Source organism: Grammomys surdaster, unplaced genomic scaffold, assembly GCF_004785775.1.
Source record: "Grammomys surdaster isolate TR1022 unplaced genomic scaffold, NIH_TR_1.0 64, whole genome shotgun sequence".
In the NCBI taxonomy this organism is placed as follows: Eukaryota; Metazoa; Chordata; class Mammalia; order Rodentia; family Muridae; genus Grammomys; species Grammomys surdaster.
The window spans coordinates 3,008,028-3,021,885 of NW_021604566.1; the positions used below are offsets into that span (position 1 = coordinate 3,008,028).

The window sequence follows — 13,858 nt, forward strand, 5'->3', positions numbered from 1 at the left end:
ACACCCCATAAGACATATACAACATGCACAGGGGCCACACCCCATAACACATATACAACATGCACAGGACCACACCCCACCACTTTACCTGGGGATCTTTGAAGTACATTTCATACAACTGAATGGTCCGACGACTAGCTTGGCTCCCATGGTACACAACCACATTCAACTCCGTCCAGGTTCGGAATTCCCTTTCCCAGTTGGGGATCGTGGACAATGGGGCAATTACTAAAAAAGGGCCATGGATTCCTTTCAAATATATCTCATAGAGAAATGTAATGGACTGGATAGTTTTTCCCAAACCCATTTCATCTGCTAAAATGCAGTTTCGCCTTTAGGAAAGAAAAAGACAGGAAAGCTCAGGATTATTAGTTGTCACTCTTTTCATAGAATATACACTCCACAAATGTATATCCCATACCACCTTAGTTATTTTCTTAGTTCAGCAAAATATATCTCAAAGAAAATTCCCTAACAAACAAATATTGTTTCTCATAGATCTGTCAATCTCTGTATTAATTTACTTGGTGAATAAATTAAGTATACTCCAACAGTTGAATTTTAAAAATGTATTACAGCATTAAAATTAATATTCCCAATACTACAAAAGATATGAGCTACAGCATTTATTGAAAGTAAAAAGAAACATGTTTACATACATGTTGTACCAATTGAAAAGTAGCCAGTTTACTCCCTCCAACTGGTATTCCCTGAGTTTGTTATTGTTTTTATACTCCCTGGAACTCTCTGATTTCTTCCAGTCATCAGCAGGAGGTCGCTCCTGTTCCAAATATAGTAAATCCCATTAGTGGTTTCTCAACAACTACACCACTTTGCTATGCCCAAATTAAACCCTTCCCCATGAGCCAGTCCTCACCACACGCTCTGTTTCCGGCTCCCTGGACATGAGTTTTTCAAACTCTTCGATCTTTGCTTGATCTATGTCCTGCCTCAGCTCCCATGTGCTGTCTTCGTAAGGGAGTGAGCACCACTTCACCAGATAGTGAATCACAGGCTGGGCCAGGTTCAAACAAATCAGAACTAAAGTCATTGATCAAATATTATATATTAAGGCAAAGACATGAGCTCTGCTTCCCTGATCAAGACAACCCCCAGCATCACAAAGACTGAACTGCCCACATTTTAAAGCTATAAACATTGAAAAGTAGTCTTCAGTGTACACTGGGAAGTGTATCGTTGGTTATTAACAGAAAAAAAAATTAAGCTTTTTATCTGAATCATTGGTTCATGACCAAGTATCAAGGAGTAGCTAATGAATACCAAAAAGGCAAATCAAAGGCTAATTTTATGTAATCTAATTACTCATCAATTATATGATTTGGATTTAATATAGCAAGCCATCTTAGCACATTTGTTTATATAACTGATAGGTGCTTGAAGAGCGAAAAGCAGATAAATTTATTGGACAAATCTACTTTTTTCTTCAAGGGAAAATGATATTGTTTGTACTCTGTTACATTAAAATGATGAATATGAGTTCTAGAAGACTGAAGGGAAAATATTTTGGGTGATCTGAGTCAGTGGGAATTCTTCTCGCCATCTCCTTTAAGGAAGACTTGATTCTGTTGATCTTCAGGTCACGATCAAGGTACACTGCCTTGTCCCCATTATCTGCTGACAATGTAAATTTGCTATGGGACAGTGTTTTTAAGAATAACTAACCAAGACAAAGGTGAGGGGGCATCACAAACACGGTCTCTGAGACCCTGCAAGATTCGTTACACAAAGTTTTGAGTAAAGGGGGATGTTCCTTGGAGGCTCTCCCAAGCCAAGCAAGAGCTGAGTACTTACACAGACAGCTCAGTTCCACGTAGGGGCCTGAGAATGCCTGAGCTCATGGCAACACAAGGAAGCCAGGTCTGCGGTCTCAAAAAGAAGTCCTTTCTACTACCCTCAAGGCACCTGACTATGTGAAGGTCACTAGCTTCACTAAGGATGTCCAGTGTCAACTAATATTAAACTCTCTTCTACTATAGGTGTGTTATCAATTCCACAAGGAAACTCTGGCTACAGGATACATGTATACAAAAATCTGTTGAAGTCCTTACTGAGCAGCATAGAATTATGACATTTTAATGCAGTTCACATTGAAAACTGGTTAAAAGTGAAACCATTCAGATTGAACATAAAAAATATTTAGCCCTGTTAACTCACAAAACTAATTACAAATCATTAGGTTTCAGTTAAACATAGAAAAGCCTGGTGGTAGTGGAGGCTCTGACCAGGCTCAGTTCTTGAATTTGTCCCTTCTGTCAAGATATGTGAGCCACCTTAGGTAACACAAATGATGTCTGTTACCTCGCCCCGGTCATCTGTGCTACGTGCAAAGTCCATTATCCGGTCAACTTCCACATAATCTGGATTAAAAAGATCATCCTCAATCTGTTCCAAAGAAGGAAAAAGGGCTTAAATGCTCATTCATTTCATCAGAGAAACAGTATTTCACTTCTCACTAGGCAATAATATTTTGGGTCACAGCAACACAAAATTTGTATTTGACATCTTCTATTATATTAATTGAAATGCTACAATTTAACAAAATCACTCCCCGTGAGGAAATCAAACTTCTCAGACTTTGTTAACTGAGTATTTTAATTACTGTGCGAAACCTTCTACTGTGAGGGAATGTTTAAGAATATTTCAAATGAAGTGTGAAATTACAATTCACTAATGGGCAATCCAAAAGGCTTATGGCATGCAATACATTTAGCATTCTTGAAAGTACAGTCTGAAGCGAAGAGTCAGAGCCACACATAGTCTGTGCGAGCACATCTCAGAACGCTGCAAAGCACCACATGCAGAATGTTAGCATAAGCCACTAACCATGAAACCAGCAGGTTTCACATTTGACTGTAAGCATGGTCGGGATGTTTGGAAATCTTTGCCAACCGATATCACAACATCATTTAGAGTAACAGTCGTCCCACTAATCTCAAGCATTCCAATAACTTATTTGTACTGAATGCTGAGTGAGTAAAAGAATCCAAAGTAACCTTAAACAGAGTTACTTAACTAATTTAACTAATATCCTAACAATATTTACAAAAGTAAAGTAATACTGCTTGTTTAGAAAGAATAGGAGAACAGAATATGGTTCAAGCAGGTGATGGTTCATATGAAACAACAGACTGTGTTTCCCATGGAAGCTAAAAGCCATGTCATACTTTAAGAAGCCCACATCTGTGAAGGTTCTGATATGAGTCAGAAACAAAGAAGCATAGTTACATATGCAGTAGATTAGCTTAATAACACTTTGTAATGCTTACACGCAAAAGGCAGCTAAGAGTTAGTTATGCCTCATTCTGTCACTCTGGCTATTGTATCCACTTAAAATGTCCAACCTGGGTGCTTTAAATTGTGAATTACAAACTACACAACATAGACACAAAAAAATGTGTCTCTGCTGCCTTTGGCTTTTCCACAGAGGCGAGTAGTAAGAAAAAGAATACACTACGGCGGTCACTCGATTTAAAGTGTTAACGTTCTGATAAATTTAGCTTTGTCAAAGCTTCTGGATTTAGAAAAATAGCATGTGCATATTATTTATACACAAAGCAAGCAGTAAACTACTTCACAAACTAGTCCTGTATGGCAAAGGCTCTCTGTAAGACTACTTCCTATTCAACATGACCTTTCATAGTCAATGCCCAATTTCTTCTCTCCTACATCCCCTTCCAGTGAGGGAGCCCTCTATGGCATCAAGCATATGATAGACTTTCTGACCTAAACTTTATTTCTGAATAGACTGTAGGTTCAGGAGAGTCAGGAAGTCTAAGCTTCAGCAGAGACTATAAAAACAGCCATAGCCAGAAATCCTAAAGGAATATAGTCTGGGAATGTGTGAAGCATGATCACCGATGGGTCTCTGTGTGTGTAAACAAAGGGGTGGACAGAGCTGTATTCTTTTCTGCTGACTCTCATTCCAGATAGAACTAAGGTTTCTGAGTTGCCATTTTACCAGGATGCTTTGCATCCTGGGTGCAAGTGACATATGTAGACAACAGGTTCAAAGAGATAGCTGTATTATTAGGGCCAGGCAGAGTTCCCTAAGGAGTGAGTAACTACAGAAGCCAGAGTCCAAGTGAGTTCAATAAACAGGGCCATGATTTAAGGATGAGGAAAGCTCATTGGGCTTCCCTGTTCCCTCCTGCTGAGGCTCACAAATGGTCAACAGGACATACGGTTCCTCTCTCTGGTGATGCTGTTCACCCAGTGTCTCAAAATTTTAGCTTAACTTTCCTAAAAAGGGGCATAAGAAATAGAAACACATGGCTTTGTTTGACTGTTTTCCAGATCACTCTTTCAAAGAAAAATCGTCCTACTAGTCTCCTAGGTGAGAGAACTAAGTTGTGCTCAGGATCCTCAGCCTCCCAGTGTCAAGCACTCATTGCTACTGAGGCAGCAGAGCAGGAGGGTGAGACCAGAGAAAGCAGCACCAGGCACCCCAGGCTACGTGCCTGCAGGTACCCTGAACACAAGCTCCAGAAAAGCACACCCTCTACCCGACACTCCTGTGGGATCCCGTGGGATCAAAATCCTAATGCTCTTCCATCTCATCCTCCTCATCTCCACAAAAGGGTAAACATGAAAGGCTGTCCAGAAGCCAGCTTTTCATAACCCTATCCTTCAAAGCTTATATTCAGTTAAGTCTTTAGTTAGTTACTTTTTGCCTTTTACCCCTGTCGGTGTGGAAGGACCAAACTCAAGAGCCTCATACTTGCAAGCAACACGCTTGGGCCTGGCTAACTCTTTTAGGAGAACAGCTAAGAAACCATCAAGTAATCTCTTTCAAAGTTAGAGAGCTGTTGTTTTTTAAATCTTCTTGTCTTGTATTTGAACATAAATGACCTCCAGACTAGAGAGCCAGCTAAGCAGCTTGTGAAAGCATCTTTGAGACATCACTGACTATGTCAAGAGCTGGTCCTCTCCTCAAAGCATATATCTCTGTCTATCTATAACTGATAACCTAGGGCCTACCCTCTGTGTAGTGGCACATAGCATCTGTTTGTGACCTCAGTGAGAGGCACAAACCTGAGCAACTGCCATCGGCGGTGTATCCCCATCATTGTGAACCTCCAGATCTACTGGAAGCCTTTGACCCGCTCTCAGCAGACTCTGTCTGCTTACGTTGTTCATTTCTCAGCTGCATGCTCATTGTACAATATTAGTCACACCATCATGGCTATTTCCACATATCATAGAACCAGCGTTTTCTAGACGAACCCAACAGGAAGAATGAGAAATTTCCTGTTTACAAATTTTAGCGATGCCAGTTAACCAATGTGCAAGTAACAGTACCAAACCAGTCTTTGTTAACAGTTTAAGGTCCTAAAATTCAAACTCTGGAATATTTTGATAAAGAAAACATTTCAAAATTCAAAAATTAATCAGGTTATTGCATACCTCTGAAAGGAATTTGCTCTGGCCCTGTTTTGACTTAAACCGTTTTATCTTTTGCTGAATTCTCTTGTCTTTTTCCAGATCTTCTACTGATGCCCACTGACAGTGAAGATAGGAGCTGGAACAGGAAAGGAACACTCTTAAAACATTTAGAAAGTAATCATCTCATTTATGTCTTACTAAAAAATGACATCAAAAAGGATCACACACACATGCACACATACACACACACACATACACACCCCTACTTAATGATAACCGATAATGCCAAGCACTATCCAATATAGCCACTAACATTTGAAAATAAATGAAAATCAGCAATGTAATAGTACTGAAAAGTTGCTATCTGCCTAGCCTTGGGCTTATTCCATTACCCATAAAAAGCCAAAACCAAAAAACTTTAAAATTAAAATCAAATAATCAAACAGAAAAGAGCCCAATAGCAAGGTGTTTTCCTAAATTAACAGATTCTATGTCAGTATCAAACAATGAGCACTACAGGGTGGCCTTAATTATGAAATGTTTTGAGCTTTTCAACTTTGAGAAATAAAGGGTTTTATCAAGTTAAAAGAATTTATGTTTAAAGCCTCAATTCCTTTGGGGATAAGAGAGCAGTATGTCCCTGACTCACACAGGGCCAATACACAGACCCATGACTAGCCACCAGGAGGCAAGGTGCAGCTCTGGCTCCAGCCTGTGCCCCTCCACCATCATTCCTGTGTTACTAGCTTGTGTTCTTCCAAAGGCTTGAAACGATGTGTCTTAAGACATTTTTACCTTCGTTAACCTGAAAGTCCTCTGAACTCTCCCTTCTGCTGCCACAGACTTACAAGGACAACCATGGCTCTGCGATACCTTCCACACTGGGCTTCCTTGTGCTATTTGATATTTTTTGGTATTGTGTTGTCCCATCTGCCTATCACTGCCCCTAACAGCTACCATCACCTTGCTTTTCTTTCTGGTGATGGCATTAAAAAGCTGGTACTAAGAATGCTGGTCCATGCCTAGAATCATAGCACCTGGGAGGTGGAAGCAAGACAAGAGTATGTTCAAGATCAGCCTAGGTGACACAGAAAAACCCCATCTTAAGAAAACTAAGGGGCAGGGATGTAGCTCAGTAGCAGATCATGTTACAAGCATGTGCAAGGTTCTGGGTTCCAGCACCATCATCACTGAGAAAAGAAGAAAGGGACATACTTGGACCTACGACTCTTTAAACATCAAGATACTGCTACACAGAGATTATAGAATCTTTCGAAACCCTCCTCTACTTCCAGCAGCTGTTTTAAAATTCAGGATACTAGAAACTGATTGTTACTTAATTAACATACGGAAGTATGTGGGTTTAACTATAAAGCCAGGTCTTATCAGACAAGAGATGCAGCAGAGACTTTTCCACAAAGACACAGATACCCACTATATCAATAGCGGATCTGAAGGAGGCACCAATGTCATTAAATAAACTATCTCTATTTGTAGACTATATGATTATGCACAAAAAACTCCACTAACAATTCAGATAACTAATTCAAAGAATAAAGGAATTCAGTAATGTAAAAGAAAATAAAACTGGCCCATGGAAGTTAATAGCCAATGAAAGGGCATTACACTTGCACAAAACTTCTTTCATAACAGCAACAACGACATAGGATTTAGCCATAAACTTGACACAAAATGTACAAACGTCAATAATGAAATGTTTACACACTCTTAAAAAGGCATGAACATAGAGCTGAATCAACTAAAAGGACTATCGGCTTTCTATACAGTACAAAGTCAATATTCTAAATTATAAACTTGTAAGTATAATTCAGTGTAGAGAAAAATGTAAGTAAGCATTCTTATGGAACTAGACAAGTTCACACAAGGCTGTTTGTATAAAAATAAATATGCAGCAAGACCCACAGAAACATTAAAAACAAGGAGCAATTAGGAAACATACCAGATATTAAAATACACTAGACAGCTCCCAAGTAATCGAGAGCTGAGACACGAAGAGAGGAACTGATCACAGGAGCATCTTCCAGGCCCTCAACACTCTTCTGATCAGAGCGTTAACTCGACATACAAGCTGTTCTGGCTTTGTTTTGGTTTTCGTCAACCTGACACAATCTAGAGTGATTTTGGATGAGGGAATCTCAGTGAAGAAAATACTCCCAAAAGACTGACCTTTGGGCAATGCCGTCTATGGTTCATTGGTCCTGGGTTCTATAAGACAGTAGGCTGAGCAAGCCATGAGGAGCAAGCCAGTCAGCAGCACCCCTCCATGGCCTCTGCATCACCTCCTGCCTCCACAGTTGCTATCCTGGCTTCCCTCAGCTGACTGTGACTTGGGATATTAAGGCAAATAAACGGTTTGCTCTCTAAGTTGCTTTTCTGTCATGAGATTTTACCATAGCAACAAAAACCTTAACTAAGACAGATATTGGTGCCAGGCTGTGGGGTATGCTGTGACAGACCTGGCCATGTGGTTTAGAGGACTGAGGTAATAGGTACATTCTGAGATTGGAAAAAAAACACAGAGTACTCAAGAGTTCACTGGGCTGTTCTATGGGAGCTTGGAAGATAAGAATGTTGAACGCTATGCAGATGATGGAGGCCTGGCTTGTCAAGTTTCAGAAGGAAGTTTGAGAGTCCCTTAAACATTACTGCATTGTTCAGTATTTGAATTATGATAAAGAACAGCCCAGCATCATAGAAGTGAAGTCTTCTGGGAGGTGCTTCCTCAGGGCCAGCACGCAGAAGCCGTGTAGCCCAGAAGGGCCAGGGCTAGATATGGTATTTGTGTGTAAGAGTGTGACATGTGATACTGGTTTAAAAAGCATGAAGGGGTCATGAAGAATGGCTGAGCGCTATGAGAAGCCAGAAGAGGACATTAATAAAGGTGTAGCCTCAATAGCAGAAGCAGCCACAGAAGTGAAGGGGTCACCATGTGGCAGGGTCAGAGTCCTTGAAGAGAACCTAAAAAAGCTATTGGTAAAAGAGTAGCAGAGTTATGTCACAGATCTTAGCATTTTGGAGATGTTGGTATAATGGACTGACTACCAAGGACAGCAACAGGTATGGAACGGAGCCAGGCTGAGTCTACAAGACAAGCTGGGTGTACTGTAGATGGCACAGTCAGATGCAAAACTGCTCAGGCTCTATAGAGTCCAGAAGAGCATAAAGCAGTGGTTCTTGACCTATGGGTTACAACCCCATTGGGGGTCAGATGACCCTTTTAACAAGGGTTGCCTAAGACCATCTTCATATCAGATATTTATAATATCAATTTATAACAGCAACAAAATTATAGTTATGAAGTAGCAACAAAATTAATTTTATGGTTGGAGGTCACCATGGGATGAGGAGCTGTATTAAAGGGTCATAGCATTAGGAAGCTAGTGGCCTAGAGTGAACCCCACATGCAAGACACTGAGCTTACTGCACTGCAGGACTGCCGTTTTGCTTTGATCGGATTGTAACTGTGCCCTGGATCTTCCTTTCAAAACTAACTATATAACTTGTCTTTCTCTTACAGAGTCAACCATTAAGAGTGGCCGGAATATTTTAAAGACAATGGATATTTACAGAGGCTTTCACCTTTAAGAGACTGGACATTTTAAAGACACTAAACTTTTAATGTGTTTGAATTCTTACAAACTGTGGGGCTTAATAAGTTGGAATGTTTAATATTAGAATATTAATATTAATATGTGATCTCAGGGATGAACAAGAAGGAAAGGGTTATAATTTAATAAGTGATGTGTTTGCACATCAAGTTAAGAATGGGGTCTATTGTGGGGTTGTTTTGTTGGTGTTGTTGTTTGTCAACTTGACAGAAGCTGAGTTATCTGGGATGAGAAACCTCATTTGAGAAAAGGTCTCCATCAGATTGCCTGTAAGCGAGCCTGCAGTGGTTTTCTTGACTTATGGTTGATGTGCGAGGGCCCAGCTCACTGTGGGATGGTGGTGCTCAGTTCTATAAGAAAGCAGGCTGAGCAAGACAGAAGGAGTAAGCAGGGAAACAGCTCCTCCATGGCTTCTGCTGCAGTCCCTGCCCCCAGTTCAGACGCTGACTTCTCCCACATCCTAAGTTTTTAACTAAACCCTGACTAAGACATGAGTCTTAGGAGTTTAGGTTTCTAAAAGCTACATAAATGCCAGGTGGACATGGATGCCTATGTGTAAATCCAGAGCTCGCATGGCAAAGCCTTGCCTGGCAAGGAGAGCCATGTTGGTGAGCACTGGGTTCAGTTGAGAATATGGTAAAACAAGATCGAAGACTCCAATACTTCCATACGCATGTTCCGACATGTACATGCATACCCATTCACGAGCCTACATGCAAACACACGTACACACACACAGGAGAGAAAAAAGAAGAATGGATACATAGATGCAATAAATATATTGCACAAGAGGCATATCTCAAATAACTGTGGAGAAGACAGACGTAACTGTAATCATTGTCATCTAACACTGTGACCTGTGACAGACCACATGCGAGGCAGACGGTCGTCCCATCATTTTATAAAGGACCTAAAAAATTTCGACGGTCAGGTGATATAAATACGGTAATGTCTCAGAACGGTAAGTTACCCATACATTTGTGGTAACAAGTAGAAACTTACTGTGCTACCAACTGCATGAAAGTATAGCACATACAGTTAAATACAGTAGTAATAATGCCAACAACAGCCAGCCACATTCCTAGCTATGCATTCAGGATACAATCCTTTCCATTATTTAGAGTGAACTTCTACTCACAAGCCATGGTACAGTGGTGACGGCATTAGACAGCTCATCTTTACCCTGCCTTTTGACTGAATCAAAGCATCAATCATACTGATTGACTGACCTGAACCGTCTAGGTCTAATTAAGGACATGCTATGACATCCACACAATGAGGGAATTAAATGACGGTGTGCTTCTCAGACTGGGTCTCTGTTGTTGACAAGCGTGAACACCAAACACATCATGCCCCAAAGCAGAAAAACCATGCATACACTAGAGGAAAGTGCAGGCTAATTCTATCTTTACAGCAATATAGGGAAGAATGGATGGAAAGCCAGAGCCAATAAAAGACTGATACGTCTAACTACAGAACTCTTAAATGTTTTGGGGTGGTGGTGGGGGGGGGGGGAGTTAGGTGGTGCACATATGGAGGTCAGACAACAATGTTGGTAAGAAACCAGCTCAAACTGGAGTTGTCAGGTTTGAGCATGAGTGCTGAGTCATCTCACCTTTAAGATTTATACTGCAATAAATACAGAAAGTTAGAAGACAGCAGGACTGTAAGCACCCTGGCAGCTTCTGGCCCAAGAGAGGCCTGAGAACCCTTATGTCTAAAGAGCTCACAAACCAATACACGAGTGATAGGAACATACACAAATGCATACATAGGGAAGTGGCAAAAGACAGTCATTAAGCTCACAAAATGGTGTTCTTATGGTTAAGAGAAAATGTTAACTAAATGTTACCGAGCCTGAGAAGGCAGCATAGCATGCTGGGAAGGCTGAGGACACCTGTGAATGCAGAAGTATGGTACATCTCTCAACACTATATATACCCTTGGGGCTAGCAAGATGGCTCAGGGGATACAGTGCCAACACCAGGCAGCTGAACTTGGCCCTAGGTACCCATTGATTCTGGAAAGCTGTCCTTTGATTACCACCATGTGCAGTGGCATACATGCATGTACCCTCACATGAAAATGTACAAGATTTTAAAACCACATTTATTTGTTATGCCGTCATATAGTAATCCCATCTTTTTTTTTAAAAAAAAGGAATTCACCCTGATGGTAAATACTCAACAAATTGAGAATATAAACAGGCACGCATGAGTCTATTACTACAAAATGCAATTACTTATTTACAAGGTCACAGACATGGGAGATTGAACAGCTACACTACAATCATGCAGTGGAATACTATGCAACTGTTAAAAAAGCAAGCACAGCTCCCACAACAACTCCTGTAGTGATGTCCAGAATAGGACCAAAGGAGAGAAAAGAGCAAAAAGTATATTAATGCTATTCAACCATATAAGACAGGGAATGTATGTGCACCTATGTGCACACATACCTACCTATATACCTGCTACTCATGTCAAAAAGTAGAGGGAGGAGAAGCCTGGTATTAAATGGTAGGTTAGAACAGAAGGGATGCTTCTCAACTGACTAATCTTTGTATGTAGCTCTGACTTTTGACTCATGGTAATATTTTCACCAACTTAGAAATATAAAAGAGATGTCTAAGATAAAATTAAATCGCAAACTGAAACTGATTAACTCAATGGTGCGTCATAAAGGGAGGGGCCCTAGGAACTAAGGGAATTTTGAGTAAGGTATTAACCTCTACCCTTGAAACTAGTATAAAACATTCTAAACAAAGAAACACAAACGGCAACTCAGCTAGTAATTCTCTTTTTATTTTGTTTGTTTTTTTTTTCATCAGGGTTTCTCTGTGGCGCCTTGGCTGTCCTGGGACTCACTCTGTAGACCAGCTCAGAGATCTGCCTGCCTCTGCCTCCTCCCCAGTGCTGGGATTAAAGACATGCACCACCTGGCTCAGCTAGGAATTCTTAATTCCTTTCCTGTATATTTTAAGGTTGACCAAAACAAAACAAAACAACAAATAGATGATAAGAGCCAAGCTTCTTATTGTTGAAGAGGGGATTAGCTACCCTTGAAAGGCGAAAGGGTGGAGGATACCCTGTGGGAGTGCTGGGTGGTGCTGGAACTATCAACCGAAGGCACTGTTTGGTTGTTAGGCAGGTGGGTGCATGGGTAAAGGTGAGCACATATATGTAGCAAACAATCATACGTGCCTGAAGATCATGAGTGCATGTGTTTGCAGGTGTGTCTACAATCCTAGCAACGTCTACAGACAGTGATTTCTTGGCAGCAATGAGCAAGCTTATGGCCCACATTTGCCTCTTCATTCTCTAACGAAAACAGCAAAACTGATTCTACAGCTGCAAGCTGCAGAGACAGGATGAACAGGGAACACACTCTGGCATTGAAGACCCGAAAGGGATAAGGGAAGAACTCAAATCTCAATAGAATGCACCCCCCTGGCTATGAATCAGCCAGGGCAGAGAATAAAGGCCATCCATAAGTTAAAAGCCCAAATATTCCACCTGGAAGGGATGACCAGCTGACTTAGCAAACATCACATCGCCATATTAACAATCTCAAAGTATTTCAGACACAGATTAATCACAATAAAAAAAAAAAGTTTTTGCAACTTTCCTACAAATCTGAATTAGCATCAAAACACATTAATAAAAATCTCTATTGAAAGTTTAATTCCCTTTTCATCTCCATAACAGTGTACAGTAAAGCAGCTTAGTCCCCCCTTAAATGTACTGTCCTCTGTTTGATAACTCTTCTCCTGGCTTGGCAGCAGCGCCGGGTACGGACAGGCCCTGCACTGTCTTTGGAGCTTCCCACTGGAGTAACGGATGGCAATCTTTGGGTCCCACTGCCACTGGCTCAGATGCCTGTCATCTATTGGTGCAATTACATGTCAAGCAACACTTACCCTCAGTTCTCTGTCTGAACTCCCCTACAGCTCATTTACGTTACCCCCTCTTCACCTACCTGGTCTCTCTCCCTAAGGATCCCCCCCACAGGAAATCGCCTCATATGAACAATGTACACAGACACAAACTCACCATGAAGACACAATGCTGATGGCAGCTAACATTTATTGTGCATTTTATTTTATACTGCCAGACTTTGCGTCACTGACTCTCACAGTAAGACACCTTCATCTTTTTACTTAATGTTTGCTTTCCTCCTCAGAAGAGTGACCCTGTATTTACACAATGCAGATCGAGGGGACAAAGCAGAGAGAAACATGGCACCCGGTGGTCAGTTCCCTAGGGCAATGTACTTTCTTGGGCTATTTTCACAGCAATTCCTAAAAATTCTCCTTAAAAACCCAGAACTGATTTCCCCAGGCTTTAGGGTCTATCTTCAGAAGAGCAAAGCAGTGAAAACTTATCTGTGATCAATGAAGGTTTCTGTCCTTAGCTGTTTGTCGGGTTAGGAATGTCTTCAGAAGGGTAACAACCAATCCTGAAAACCACGCCAATATGAACACAGAGATCTCATGACATAGCTCAAGGCAAGCTGTGTTTCTCCACTCTGATTAAAACCTAACTAAACTAAACCCACTAACCAAATATTGGAAGGCAATCCACATAAAGCCATAGCTCACTGCATTAAAGCCTGAGGGTGTCCTGGGCTGCTGGGCCTCTGAGGGGCTACAGAGTTCTCATCTCAGATGCAGGGAAAGATGCATCTCAGATGCATGCACAAGTGTGAAGAAAGAGATGCGGACAACTTTTACTTTATTTCACTATTATCACATGCTTCTTTCTGTCTACAACGACCTTCTTGTTTATGTAAGAAAAAGTTAGTCAACTTTTACACATTAAATATTT

General features: G+C 41.0%; 1 protein-coding gene across 4 annotated transcripts in view; it reads right to left on the bottom strand.

Annotated features, from left to right (window-relative positions):
- The window catches only part of Chd7 (chromodomain helicase DNA binding protein 7), a 118,304-nt gene that overhangs the window by 41,058 nt on the left and 63,388 nt on the right, over positions 1–13,858 (bottom strand). For all 4 annotated transcript variants that reach the window (XM_028769146.1, XM_028769148.1, XM_028769141.1 and 1 more), the window contains exons 7-11: positions 5,425–5,539; positions 2,320–2,403; positions 878–1,015; positions 660–781; positions 89–332 (exon numbers count right to left, since the gene is read on the bottom strand). In XM_028769146.1, coding sequence (XP_028624979.1) covers positions 89–332; positions 660–781; positions 878–1,015; positions 2,320–2,403; positions 5,425–5,539 — 703 coding nt within the window. The remainder of the gene's footprint in view (positions 1–88; positions 333–659; positions 782–877; positions 1,016–2,319; positions 2,404–5,424; positions 5,540–13,858) is intronic.